General features: G+C 33.0%; 1 protein-coding gene across 2 annotated transcripts in view; it reads right to left on the reverse strand.

The window, feature by feature from the left end:
• Nucleotides 1-3,535: 3,535 nt before the first annotated feature.
• The window catches only part of LOC128992165 (transcription factor E2F3-like), a 41,175-nt gene continuing 31,940 nt past the window's right edge, over nucleotides 3,536-12,770 (reverse strand). For both annotated transcript variants that reach the window (XM_054415610.1, XM_054415609.1), the window contains exon 10: nucleotides 3,536-7,940. In XM_054415610.1, coding sequence (XP_054271585.1) covers nucleotides 7,795-7,940 — 146 coding nt within the window. In that variant the 3' untranslated portion in view covers nucleotides 3,536-7,794. The remainder of the gene's footprint in view (nucleotides 7,941-12,770) is intronic.

Here is a 12,770-nt window from a genome sequence, read left to right on the forward strand (position 1 = left end):
ATGTAAGTGTTTACAAAACTGAAATTTTATATTTATTTACTTTTGTGACAGAGTGATTCATTTTGCGATCAACAGTCAACGAATCGGGCTCACCATAAGCATAAAAGACTGACTAGGCCTATAACTTATACAATTTAAAATTTATCATGACTGTAAACAAAAGGCATAAAAAACTTTTCTCACTACATGAATTTAATTTCTCATTTTACTGAATCATTAAATTTAATAATAGATTATGCGAGGAAGTATTCAAACATATAGAATTTGGCCATGATTATATAAGTAGTTATGTTTTAGTTGGTTTAAACATTCTTCAATGATTCTTTAAGTTACAACTTTACCTACCATCATTTTTACAACCATTAAATTAACCAAAAAATATTAAAAACCAACATTTATTATTTAGTTTATTTTTTATCACACATACATTTTAAAATTTTTAAATTGTATCGCCGACTTACCACGGCAATCAGACAGGGAGATTTTCACACACACACGCACACCAGGAGGATCGCGACGTTACTGGCCTAAAAGGGGTGGGATGGCATGGGGTGCGCTTACCCAATACCCACCCCCTAAACCCCCCTGACGACAGTGACCCACTACCAGAGGGTCCTTGGTCAGGGTCATCGGGTGTTGGGGGTGGGAAGGACAAAGTTCTAGGGTCTTCATCTATGGTTCTAGATGAACCTTAGGACTCGTGGTATTTTTTTTTAAATGGCAAAATAAAAATAATGAATAACAGAAAATGATACTGTTTCTAGATAAGTGCTGACAGCTAAGAATATTAAATGTCATAAAACTTCTAACTATACTTAGTCATTTAGGATAAATGCGCTGCCCCCTTCCTTTCCAAGCCTGAGGCTTAACCTAACTGCTATGACATTAGAAAACTTCCAAGACAAGCACACACACATAATACCTTACCTTTTGGTACGGCTACAGACAATAACTTTCGAACACATTTATTTTTGTATTTGTGAATTCGTACGCTTAGTTTAGTTAGCTTTCATAATTATTTAAAAATTCTTCTCGAATAAAGCTTTCTAACGACACAATAATTAACAAAATTGATCCAGAACAACTGTAGATTTAGCTTAACAAAAATATCTAGTCACAGGTTATAAATAGGGCAAAAATATAAACGCTTAAAATTAAACTATAATTTTATGGTTATTTAAGACTGTAAAGATCAATAATAAAGAATAAATATAAATATATTATTGAAAAGAGAAAATACGTTTAACAACTCGTAAATTTAATTTAATCATTCAACACATAATTGTCCACATTTTAATTAATTATTTTCTGTTACGAAATGGGTTATATGAAGTGCATTAGTATCATTTAGTACCTAATCATAATGCAGGCAAAAGTAGAATATAGTGAGATAATAACTATTATTTAATAATCAATAAGTTTCGTACATCAAGCTCAGTAATTGGAAATACTAACCAGAATACTGCAGTGAATCCAGAGCAAAGATTCAGGTCATCACGGGAAAATCATCCTTAAAGATATCACCGTATTCAACTACTTGACACCAACACTAAGTAAATATGTACATACATTAAACACACACACTACAAGTATACGTACCAACACGAAATACATCGCACCATTCTACTACACGAACAACACAACAATGAGAATGAAACCAATCAAGAAGAAACAAGCACATCATGCGAGTAGATGACTTGCTAATCAGCTGTTTGGAAAAGGGGTTTTTGGTTAGTATACTAGCCAACATTTTAATACGCTACAACATACTGAATAATATGTTATTGTTATGATATATACTGTATTAATCAAGATAACATAACAACAATTTGATGTCGTGAGGAAATAGTTATATGTGTAACTAGTTAGCGCCGCGAACTGGCAATTTGCGCTCGCGTTACACATTATATTTGTCCTATTCCTACAGTAACTTTTAAGCATAATTAGTCTTAGAAACCCTGAAAACAACAAGTTTTAGGTTAGGTTAAATCCAAGCGTTGAACGAAAATATCGAAACAGCCAACAGGTTGAGTCGTAGTTCGTAGTATTAAAATTCAAAAGGCTGTGAAACGCTACACCAGCTGATTGTAGTCCGATGTTGTAGTCAAGTCAGTATTGCCAACTTTCCTTAAAGCGAACACGTATTACGTGTTTAAAAATGCACACTGTGTTGTTTTGTTTGGTTGGAATACTGTATGAAAAAAATATTTTTGTTAATAATTTAATTAAGGGCGGTTATATAGTATTATTTTCACTAATATTCATTTTATAAAATTTATTATTTGATTCAATTTGGTTGATACTAGGCGTATGCATTGTGACTTTTGAACTCGTACTATCCAAAGAAGGATATGGGTCTACGATTCTCTTCATTTTGGAGGGACGTTCAGTCCGTTTGGTTGAAATACTGTATGAAAAATATATTGTTGTTAATAATTTAATTAAGGACAATTATATAGTATTATTTTCACTAATATTCATTTTATAAAATTTATTATTTGGTTGATACTAGGCGTATGCATTGTGACTTTTGTACTCCTACTATCTAAAGAAGGATATGGGTCTACGATTCTCTTCATTTTGGAGGGACGTTCAGTCCGTAATGGTAAACTATCCTAGGTGGGCATTTAATTAACAAGTGAGTCACAATGGGAGTAGCAAAATCATTTTATTAATCATGAAATGTGTCCATTACTTTACATTATTACACAACTTGGTTGGATATTTATTTTATTTTATGTTTTTAACACCAATGGTATTTTTACGTTTTGAAAGGAACCGTCAATTTAGTAACTTATTTATTAAGTAGAAGTTAGCTGTTGGGGATGTAAATAGCTTAAATTTAGATTTTCCAATATATTCACATGAGTATGGCTGAAGATGATAGTAACCTAATCTATTTTTCATGTAACAGGTTTTTTGGTAGGTTTTTTTTATTTTTCTTGTTCCTAGCAGTGAATGTCTGTAATGGGTTATTTTTCTTTGCCCTATGTCTTAGACTATTTTTTACCCTTGACTTCAAATGATGTAGGTAGGTTTTCAAATAAGTGTAACTTATAAATTCAATCAGCCCTGATTATATCTTGTAATCTTTACAACAAATAGAACCAGACATTCCATTCATATGTTAATGGATTAACAATGAGAAGAACACAGGTAATCACATCTTTTATGTCATATAAATCTGTCTAAGCAGGCTGCAGGAATTTCACCACTGCGCAACTTAACTTATCTGTCTTATGTAACAATTTTCTTCAAAAAACATGGTTTAGCTGGTCCATATTAATGGGATTACTTCTTCAGTATCAAAAAGTTGATCTGGATCTTGAGTAGCAAGAATTTTCTTAGTACTTCCAAACACTGTACATTTATTGACATAATTTCAACTTAAATTTAATTTTTTGGATGAGAGTGAAAGAAGAGAAGATAAAACAGAATATATCAACAATCCTGGTAAGTTTCAGTAAATATTTTGCAAATACAACACTGAATAGAAATGTGAACAGGATTACAAATTATTAGGCAAATATTTGATCAGGTCCATCAAACTCTTTTTATTATTATAACAATCTGTATGTGTACATACAAATGTCAGTTGTATAACAACCAAGAAGTGAATATATTAATATATATAATCATATATAATACTATAAACTAACTGTTAAGGCTATACATCAGTTACTTAATTGTGGATGCTTTTACAAAATACGCTTTTGGCACAGAATCAATAAAAGGCACAACAAACTTATACGTTTGATAACTCATTAGACACAGTACAAAGAGAAACTATACGAACGCAGAAAACAAACTACAAATATGAAAGTACTAAAATATGCTGAGGGAAACTATCAAGAATTCCTATAGAATTCATTCCGAAATGTTCTGAACCTTCAAATATTACCCTTTAGAATATTCAGCCCTTCCGACGGACACTGAAGAGAGGCACTCGATTCTAAGTCTCATGATGAAAGGCACGAGTTCCAGATGCCGCTTAAAACCATCCACAATTAAGTTAGGTTAAGAAATAAGAAAATCGTAAAATAATATTAGCTACACACTGTAGACTATCGCTATGTACATTCGCTTTGTACTACGCAAGATCAGTGATGTGATCCGAGAACGTGTGATGATGGCAACTAACAACTTATCGATAATATTAACACTCTACAGTTATTATCGATTAATTTTAAAACTCACCACGCTAAACCGATGGTCGATGGCTACAAAGGCACGATAGGTTCAAAAGTCCGAGTGGTTACGATTATCGGTGAGTGGATGAGAAACTTTGGCTCGGTTCAAATACGTGTTCAGCTGAATTGTAAGTTTGAAGATTATAGTAATAATAATTTTACTTAACAATGGATACAAAAAAAATGTTAGTTGTGTAGAAGATTTTAAGTTTGGTGTTTGTTAACATTATATTTTTTTAATTATTTTTTCTGAAATCACCTTATTTTAGTTAAACAAACTACAAATTTTCAAATAGTTTCAGTGACAAATTTCAAAGATATTTGTTTACTCAGAGAACACAAAGACAGGCCAGATTTTGGAGGGGTAGCATTATGATAAAAACTTTTAAGGGTTGTAAAATAAAAATTTTTAAGGGATAGGTCGGTAAAATTTGTTACAGTTATTTAACTATAAGAAAAGAACAATTTTGCTTAGGCTACAGCCACTTTTGGTGACTCGATCACCGCTACCTGGTCGCCTTAACTCTTTACTTTACTTTTATATGCGAACTGGTGTAAGGAGGGGCCACACTAGTGACTTCTAGCTATTAAGTAATGAGAAGGACCTGTTAAACTTTTTTTACATCCAAAAAGTAAAAAAAAAATAGATTTGTGTGCATCCCCTTCTTGTACTTAGTTTGAAGCGTCATTATTTTCACAACTTATCATTCTTTAAGGATGGCACATTTTCGAATTGCTATTTTTTTGTATTTTTTTCTATGCATATAGCCAGGATTGACAATTTTCTGACAAGACTCTGAATTCCTATTGCACCAACGATACTTGCTTATTTAATTTATGAAAACCTATGAATTAACATACTTTTCAACTGCAAGGTATTATCAATCCAAAACTAAACAAGATATGGTACAGTAAAACAGTCCAGGATCTGGGTGTGAGGGAGCGAATTGTTGCCTAGGGTAATCGATTGCCGTTGGATAACAGGGGGAGCTTATTTTTTGCCGCAAAGTTAGGGGTTGTATTTTGACCTGAAAATGCTCCCAAACACATTAGTTTTTCTGTTTCAGGTTGCTTTACGTGGCCACCATCATATATTTAAAGCTATCAGTTTTCATTCATCGTAGCAACGACCGAGTCTCCACATTTAATTGAATACCGAACCAGAGTTTCTTACACCCACACACCTCTAGTTACAATATAAACATGGGTGAGGTAAGCGTTTGCTGTGGTAGGTGGGTATCGACCATCGACCGACACTCGTACAATTTAAGCGTATTAAATAGCTGGTCACGCTTAGACAATCTACTGCTGTTGGAAACACAAAAACATTGACAAACGGTTTGGAATAAAAATAGTAAATCACCTCTGGATAAAACAACGTACAATGTCTTTGGTCACATTTTGGGCGTAAAAAAGTGTCAATCTATTCATCATTTAGAGTGAAGACTATTCTTACATGAGAAAATACAACTTGTAACTTAAACGTGATTAAATCAAATTGTGATCACTTCCCAAATCTAGAGTTGCTTCAAAACAATTTATGCCAAGCAACATGATAAAAACAAGGACATTTCTCACAGAGACTTACGAAAAGAAATACAAACAACAATGGTTGATACAATTATTACAATCACATTTTAAACCATTTCCAAAATATATTTAATTCTTTTTTTGTGTGTAATTTATGAAAAAGAATGGAAAAATAACTTATAAAGACTTCTTAATAATTAAAAAATTACTAAAAACCGTTAAAATGGTTACAGAATTTATATCAAACCAATTGGTAGATTTGTTAAGGATTGCAAAAATTAATCCATATAAATTAGTTATAAAGTTAAAATTAATTTAAGATAACACTATTAATGCCAACACAAGCACGTAATTTAAAATTTAAGGCAATGCTTTGATTATTTGTACCTAGATTAAAAAAATTCAAATATCAAATGTTATTTCCCACTGGAACTTATTCCTTCTTTCCGAAAACCCTACATTGTTATGAAACTTAAGTGTAAGCTAAAAAAAATAAAAAAACACTTAATTTAGATACAGTTACCTAAAGTTGAACAATGCTTTGAGCAAGCGAATCAACAAGTATTATGTACAAAATATACATAAATGGAAATGATAATTAACGGTTCTTATAAATAAAATGAGTCAAATATACAGTCTTACATACATTAGTGCTGATACAGAAACAGCTGATGAAAACAGCAACACTAACGCCTCTAGTAAAGCTAGTCCTAATGAAAATGTTCAAAAATGTGTAAGTACTAGTATATACAATGTATACACGCTACAAAAATGTTATTGACAGAAATGTATCGTTTCAAGTAAACTTTTGATAGAACAAATAAACTAGTATAAACAATAAAAACATATATGCACGTGACAGAACAAAAACAAATACAAGATGATGACAACAGTTACTAAATACTACAACATTTGCTTTACTTTATGACATTTGACCAATGAAAATTTGAAATAGAAAGTTGTAAACTAAATATAATACAATTTAGATTAACCAATCACATATTTTTTTCTTCAAATGGTGGTTAAGCTAACCATCAAATCTATATTTGTGGTGCCATTTAACCATATAACTGGATGTGAATGCTTTACTCTGTTTTAAATCAATTTTACCCTCTTCTTACTAAAAATTATTTTTGAGAATATCTTACAACATAGGTTGTCATAATGAGTACAAAATACCAGATAAAACTACTGTTAATTTTTCCAAAAGTATTTGATTTACCCTCTAACTGATTTGTTTGGAGAAAATTGAAGTATAAAATGAAAAATCCACAGTAAATTCATAAAAAAAATATTATCATCTTGAAATCTTTACTGAATAGGCCTATTAAGAAATAGAGGTTTTTCTTTTCCAAATCGGTTTGTCACTTCTTCCCAACCGATTTTAATAATTTTAGGATTAAATTAAAGGTATGCATCCACAGATTTGCCATCAAGCATCATCATTCGACTATCTACTTTATATCTCAACCAAAAATTTGATTTGTTTTAAATTCTTACTTCAATTAAAGATGTATTTCACCAGTTCTTATTACATTATCCTATATGTTTTGGTCTAAGAACCTTAAGTGAAATACCAGCTTTCATTTGAGCAATTGATTATTAAGATCGGATGTTCCTGAAGCACGTTGCTGAATCACGAATCAACAATAATTATAATTATGTTAGAACTTATCTGTAATCAATGATATGCAACTCCATTTTTAAGTTGATTATATATGTCTTGGTCTTAAAATACTCCTCGAAATAAAGGCTTTAATTTGAAGTTTTAATTGATACATTTTTTATACCTAAACATTGTGATTAGACTCACAAATATTTTAATATTTCTTCATGTTAAGTGAGAGTTTAAAGTAACATACATACCAATAAAGTTTTAATCAAGTAAGTGATTCTTGTATCATCCTATACTAAGTAAAGCAAATGTTGTAACTGATTAGAGTGAATTCTAGAAAATAATAGCAAAAAGGTGAATTCAATTTGGCATTAAAACAAGATTCCTCGATCTACCATGAAAACTAAGAGAAACACCAATCGTGACGAAAGAAAGGAGAGAAGAGGTGTTTTACGAGCATTACAGCGCAGAGCTAAATATATTGTCGAGGAAGAGGTCATTGAAGCCCTCATCATTGTCGAGAGTGAAGGAGTAGTCAGACTCGGAGAGAGGAGGTTCTAGTTGCAGGAACGGCTCTGAGGTGAGACAAGAAAGGTCGTCCGCTTCTAGAACATCACGGCAAACACATCATAACAGTCCTTACAATACTCAAACATTTTATTTAGTTTTTTTTTTTTTTTTTTTTGCAGGAAAACACTTGGCTTAGGGATGTATTCATGATGAGGGAAAGGATTAACAACTAGCTTACCCAAGAAAATAGTTCCAGGCAGTTGAAGCACAAATAGTCCGTGAGGTAGGTGAAGGAATCCAAGGGGTTACAGTCCTCACACACAGAGACACACCTACACACACACCGTGAGGTAGGTAGGGCCCTGCTTGCAAGTGCGCGTGCGTTGGTGGAAGGGACGTTAATCCCTCAGAGTCCTTCGCCAACCTCACGGACCATAGGCTATCTTTGTCATTCTTAATTGGCGAAAATTTAGAAGGCAAAGCCTGGCGAGGTTGTTGGTTAACATTCACAGACCAAAAAAATCACAACTTGTCTTTAAAAAACACAAAAATATCATCCTGAATTAAAAAAAAAAACCTTTTCATGATAATGAAGTCATATTCAAAAAATGTTCAAAAATGTCCATTTTTAACCTTTTGTAACTCTGTACAGCCCCCTTCTCTCAACGTGTGGTTTGTCAGAACTCCTTGTGTTCTTAATCAGTGGTTCGTATTGACACACACCGTGAGAACAGCTCGTCAGAAGTTTGTGCAGCAGTTCGAGGTGGTTCGTTATGGCCCCTTCCCGCCCGAGGTCGGTAAACCTTCAAAGGCCTGTGGTTTGTGTAGTTCCGGTTCAGGCTGACTCGGTGCACTGTTCTCATGGCCTGTTCAGTTTTTGAGCTGAGCGCTAGTACATTGAATAAGGTGTGTGGTATCCACAACAAGAAGACCATGGAGACTGAAACAAAGTCTATGGTGTGTGGAAATAAATTCAAGTTTAGCAATAAAACTTCCCTAGTATAAAAAAAGAAATCACAAAACCTATCGGCGACCAAAAGGAATCTTGAATTTGAAGGTGAAGAAGACTAGTTCAACTGGAAGTGCAACATTTTTAGCGTACAAGCCTGAATGGTTTGCCTACGGTAAAATGGTGTCCTCGTTGCATTCACTATACACATTGGGGGATACTAAAGGATAATGGCCCGGCCTATCTCTCCAAACCCGCCAGTGGCTCTTGAAATCTACAAGCCACCACGTGCCTTGAGAACAGTCAGGTTCACAAAGGTTCGCTACTTCTCTGATAACTCAAAATCCGTTGACTGATCAATAGTACATTATTTGTGTAAATAACGTATTTTGTGCTAAGCCGCATAGTTTTTTTTAAGTATTTTATAAAAACAAAAAAACTACACATTTTTTATTCACCTCACCAACGTGAGCTCAAAATGGTGTACCTTTTTGCTGAACATACAAGTACATCCCCCCCCCACCATACCGGAGCTAAAAGCGCATGGTTGTCCCATTAGTTTATGTCTTCTGTGTCTTACTTCTCTGGGGGATAGCACATTAAACTACTGCATATAGTGTGTAAAATTATGAAATAGGCAAGTAACTATTTCATACTTGCAGAATCATATGGCTAAGCATGTTACCTATTTTATTTTATAATATTGATTTTACAAATAAAGATATGTTTTGGTGAAAACAAATTAAATCATTTGTAAGATTTATACTAAAACTTTCAATTGGTTTACATTGATAAAATGAGAGGATAGAATCAGACTTGCAAACTACAAGGTATAAGTATTCATACATTTAGACCTACAAAAATACCAAATTTATCAGTACAAAACATCAGTCTTACTAGTTAAATATCAAGTAGGCCTAACAATTTTTCAGACTTGTGTTATTTTTAGAATGATTTTGGAGTGACTTGTTTTGGCTGTTTATTGTTTACAGTAGTACGTAAACAATTACAGAAGAAAGCCTTGTACAACAATTACAACAGCAAATGTATTGCGGGTACTGCATTGATTTTCTGCAGGCGTTTTCATATATGGATACTGACTACCACATGAATTGAATCGTTTTTTTACCACCACTAAATCGAATCACGCCGAATTTCAATGGATTTTCGATGCATCGCACACCCCTAAATATTTTACATTTTAACAAAGTTACCCACTCCAACCAACCTTCATGCTATCCAACCTAGACCCGAGGTCGGTTAAGAGAGGGTGAACCAGATACTCCCTCAAACATTCCTACCTTCAAGAATTCCCCTGGCAGACTATCATTTAGAGTCAGACCTACAAATACTTTCCTCTCACAGAAAAAAAGGAGAGGGACATTACGTATTGAGAGGAACAGCCATTATGCTCATAGGGAGAAAAAGCTGATGCCTTCACAAAATAATCCATCGCAGATGAATCCAAAGTAAGTCTGAAAGTAGAAAAAATCAGAAAACAAATAGCGGTTCAACATAATATTCCAAACTAACGATTCCAATAGAAAACGTTTTAAGCCAAATAAACATGCACATGCACGGATCAAGCTACAAAACACAAAAGGTACTCGCTTTAGCTTTAGATACTAAAGTAGACATCCCACCTGTAGCCAATTTTGATTAGAGAAAATTTTAACGAATCATTCAGAGTGAGTTTTCAAATATTCATTTACCATCGTAGTTTTTGACGCCAAGGTATTTAATATCTTGCAAAAGGTTTTAAAGTTCACAAGTTGACCTTTCAGTTTGCTTAAAAAGTTCGGGTACTCAAAATAAATAAGCTACTTACATCAGCGCACTCTATCAGTGATTCAACTCAACTACTCTCGCTTTTGTTCTACAACTGGCTACGAGGGAATGGCTAGTTTTATGCATAAACCACTACCAGTCACAACAAGACTACAAGCACACATTAGTTGGATGGACTTACCACAGACAGGCCGGCACGAGACACGTAGCATGCGGCTAGCGATGTAGCGTTAACATGCGGCCAAGCGTTATAGGGCACGAGCTAAGCTGAATGCTATGGTGCTACAACGCTAAGATGCTGAGGCACTCAAGCATCCAGCCCAGCGCGCGCCCACCGCGACGCATGCTGACGTAGACCTACATGTTAGACACAACCCGACGGAAACAGTTACCCAGCTGGTGGAGATAAATAATTGGTTATTGTTATTACCAATATCATCAGTTGAGAGCAATTCTCTACAGTGTATTTTAGCAGGTACACGTGAAGTATGTCTAGATCAGAATGGTTATTACCATTATTTAACCGATTGAAATTGCCTTGTTTAGCTTTGATACAGGTAGCAGTTTCTTTTACAATCATTTTTAACAAAAGCCATGTGATCAAAGGACGGCTGGGTCAAGTTTCAAGCCATAAAAAAGTACCTCACTTTGCTGTTTCTCAGGATCGAAACCAGAAACCGTTTGAAGGTTAGATGAGCACCATGAAAATTTAAGTTAGGGCTGGGAGTGTTAAACAGCATTTATTTATTTTGTAGTTTGTAGTTTGATAATTAGGAATGTTAATATCAATAGGAATTTTCAAAACTTGGATTTTTAAGTTGAATTTAATTTGGAGCTCATTTTTAGATACTTTAGATAACTAAAATAAAAAAAAAAACTAAACCAAGGATTAAGTATTACCTCTCTACCAGCAGGGTACAAGCTGTTTCACATAAAATAAACACCAGTTAAATTTATACATAAAAATAACTAACAGGTTAATAACATACAGCACCACAAGCATATGAATGGTAACACTGATTAGATGAGAAATAACAACAAGCGATTAATTAGTAAGGAGTTATTAAATTGTGACTTTCGAAACTGTATAATGCCTAAGAAATAATTTCTAATTTGCCCAGATGTTAAAAACCAACAGATGATTTTAGTATAGACTTATAACTATTTCCTTAACTTTTGATAGAATAAAACTTTGTGTAACAGCACCCTGCTTAACCCAAAAATCATTATATAAAGGTCAAAACAATTTCAAGAACAACCGTGGCACTTCTAATTGGCCCAGCTTGGTCCGAGTTATTCAAAATAAATTAAATTCAGATAACAGTTGTAGGCCTGCATTTTAAGGCGACAGTAATTAAAATAATGTAAAAACCTACTTTTATAGATCTCTATGGAACAAGATAGCGTTACAATTCTAACTATAGAAAAATGGGTTATCCATAACAGCCTTTCCCCTTTTATTTTTGATAGTCAAAGCTTTTTAATGTGTGTGAAAATTGGTAATAAAAATAAAATGGTTTAATAGTTTCATTAGTTTTCATACAAGAAGTCAAGCACAATGTGCATTATGATTTTCTTTTTCAATATACACTTTCAGTTTATTAACCAAATATTCAATATGCAACGCAACAAACAATACATTTTTTGTATCTTGATTTTCTACTTGAGATTGAATATTTATTTAATATACTTTAAAAAATTTAATGGCAAAAGCTAACATACTGGTAAATTAAATGTAATATAATGAAAAGTAATGTCAGTATTATTATTGTTAAAAGCTATGTAAAATATATGAGAAACATTGTATTTGCAATTTTAAGTAGCAATTGATTTAAGGTCAATGGTTGTGTTAACATTAACACAACCATTGACCTTAAATCAATTGCTACTTAAAATTGCAAATACAATGTTTCTCATATATTTTACATAGCTTTTAACAATAATAATACTGACATTACTTTTCATTATATTACATTGTTTTGTTGCTTATTCTAGCATTACGGTTTAGTGGAAATTGGTTACCAATGTTTATATCAGTTGTTAAAAGCATAGTCTTGTTATCAACATTACTTATATTTCTAGTATCGAAAAAGTGTTTTTTTCTCATTCTGTTAGTCACTTTTACACAGTTTCCATTGAACATAAAAATTGGTATTGCATCGTTGAGTGTCCAACTACAAAAAGCAAT

The sequence above is a fragment of the Macrosteles quadrilineatus genome, unplaced genomic scaffold, assembly GCF_028750875.1.
Source record: "Macrosteles quadrilineatus isolate MER2022 unplaced genomic scaffold, UCM_ALF_1.0 Scaffold_4__1_contigs__length_99947679, whole genome shotgun sequence".
In the NCBI taxonomy this organism is placed as follows: Eukaryota; Metazoa; Arthropoda; class Insecta; order Hemiptera; family Cicadellidae; genus Macrosteles; species Macrosteles quadrilineatus.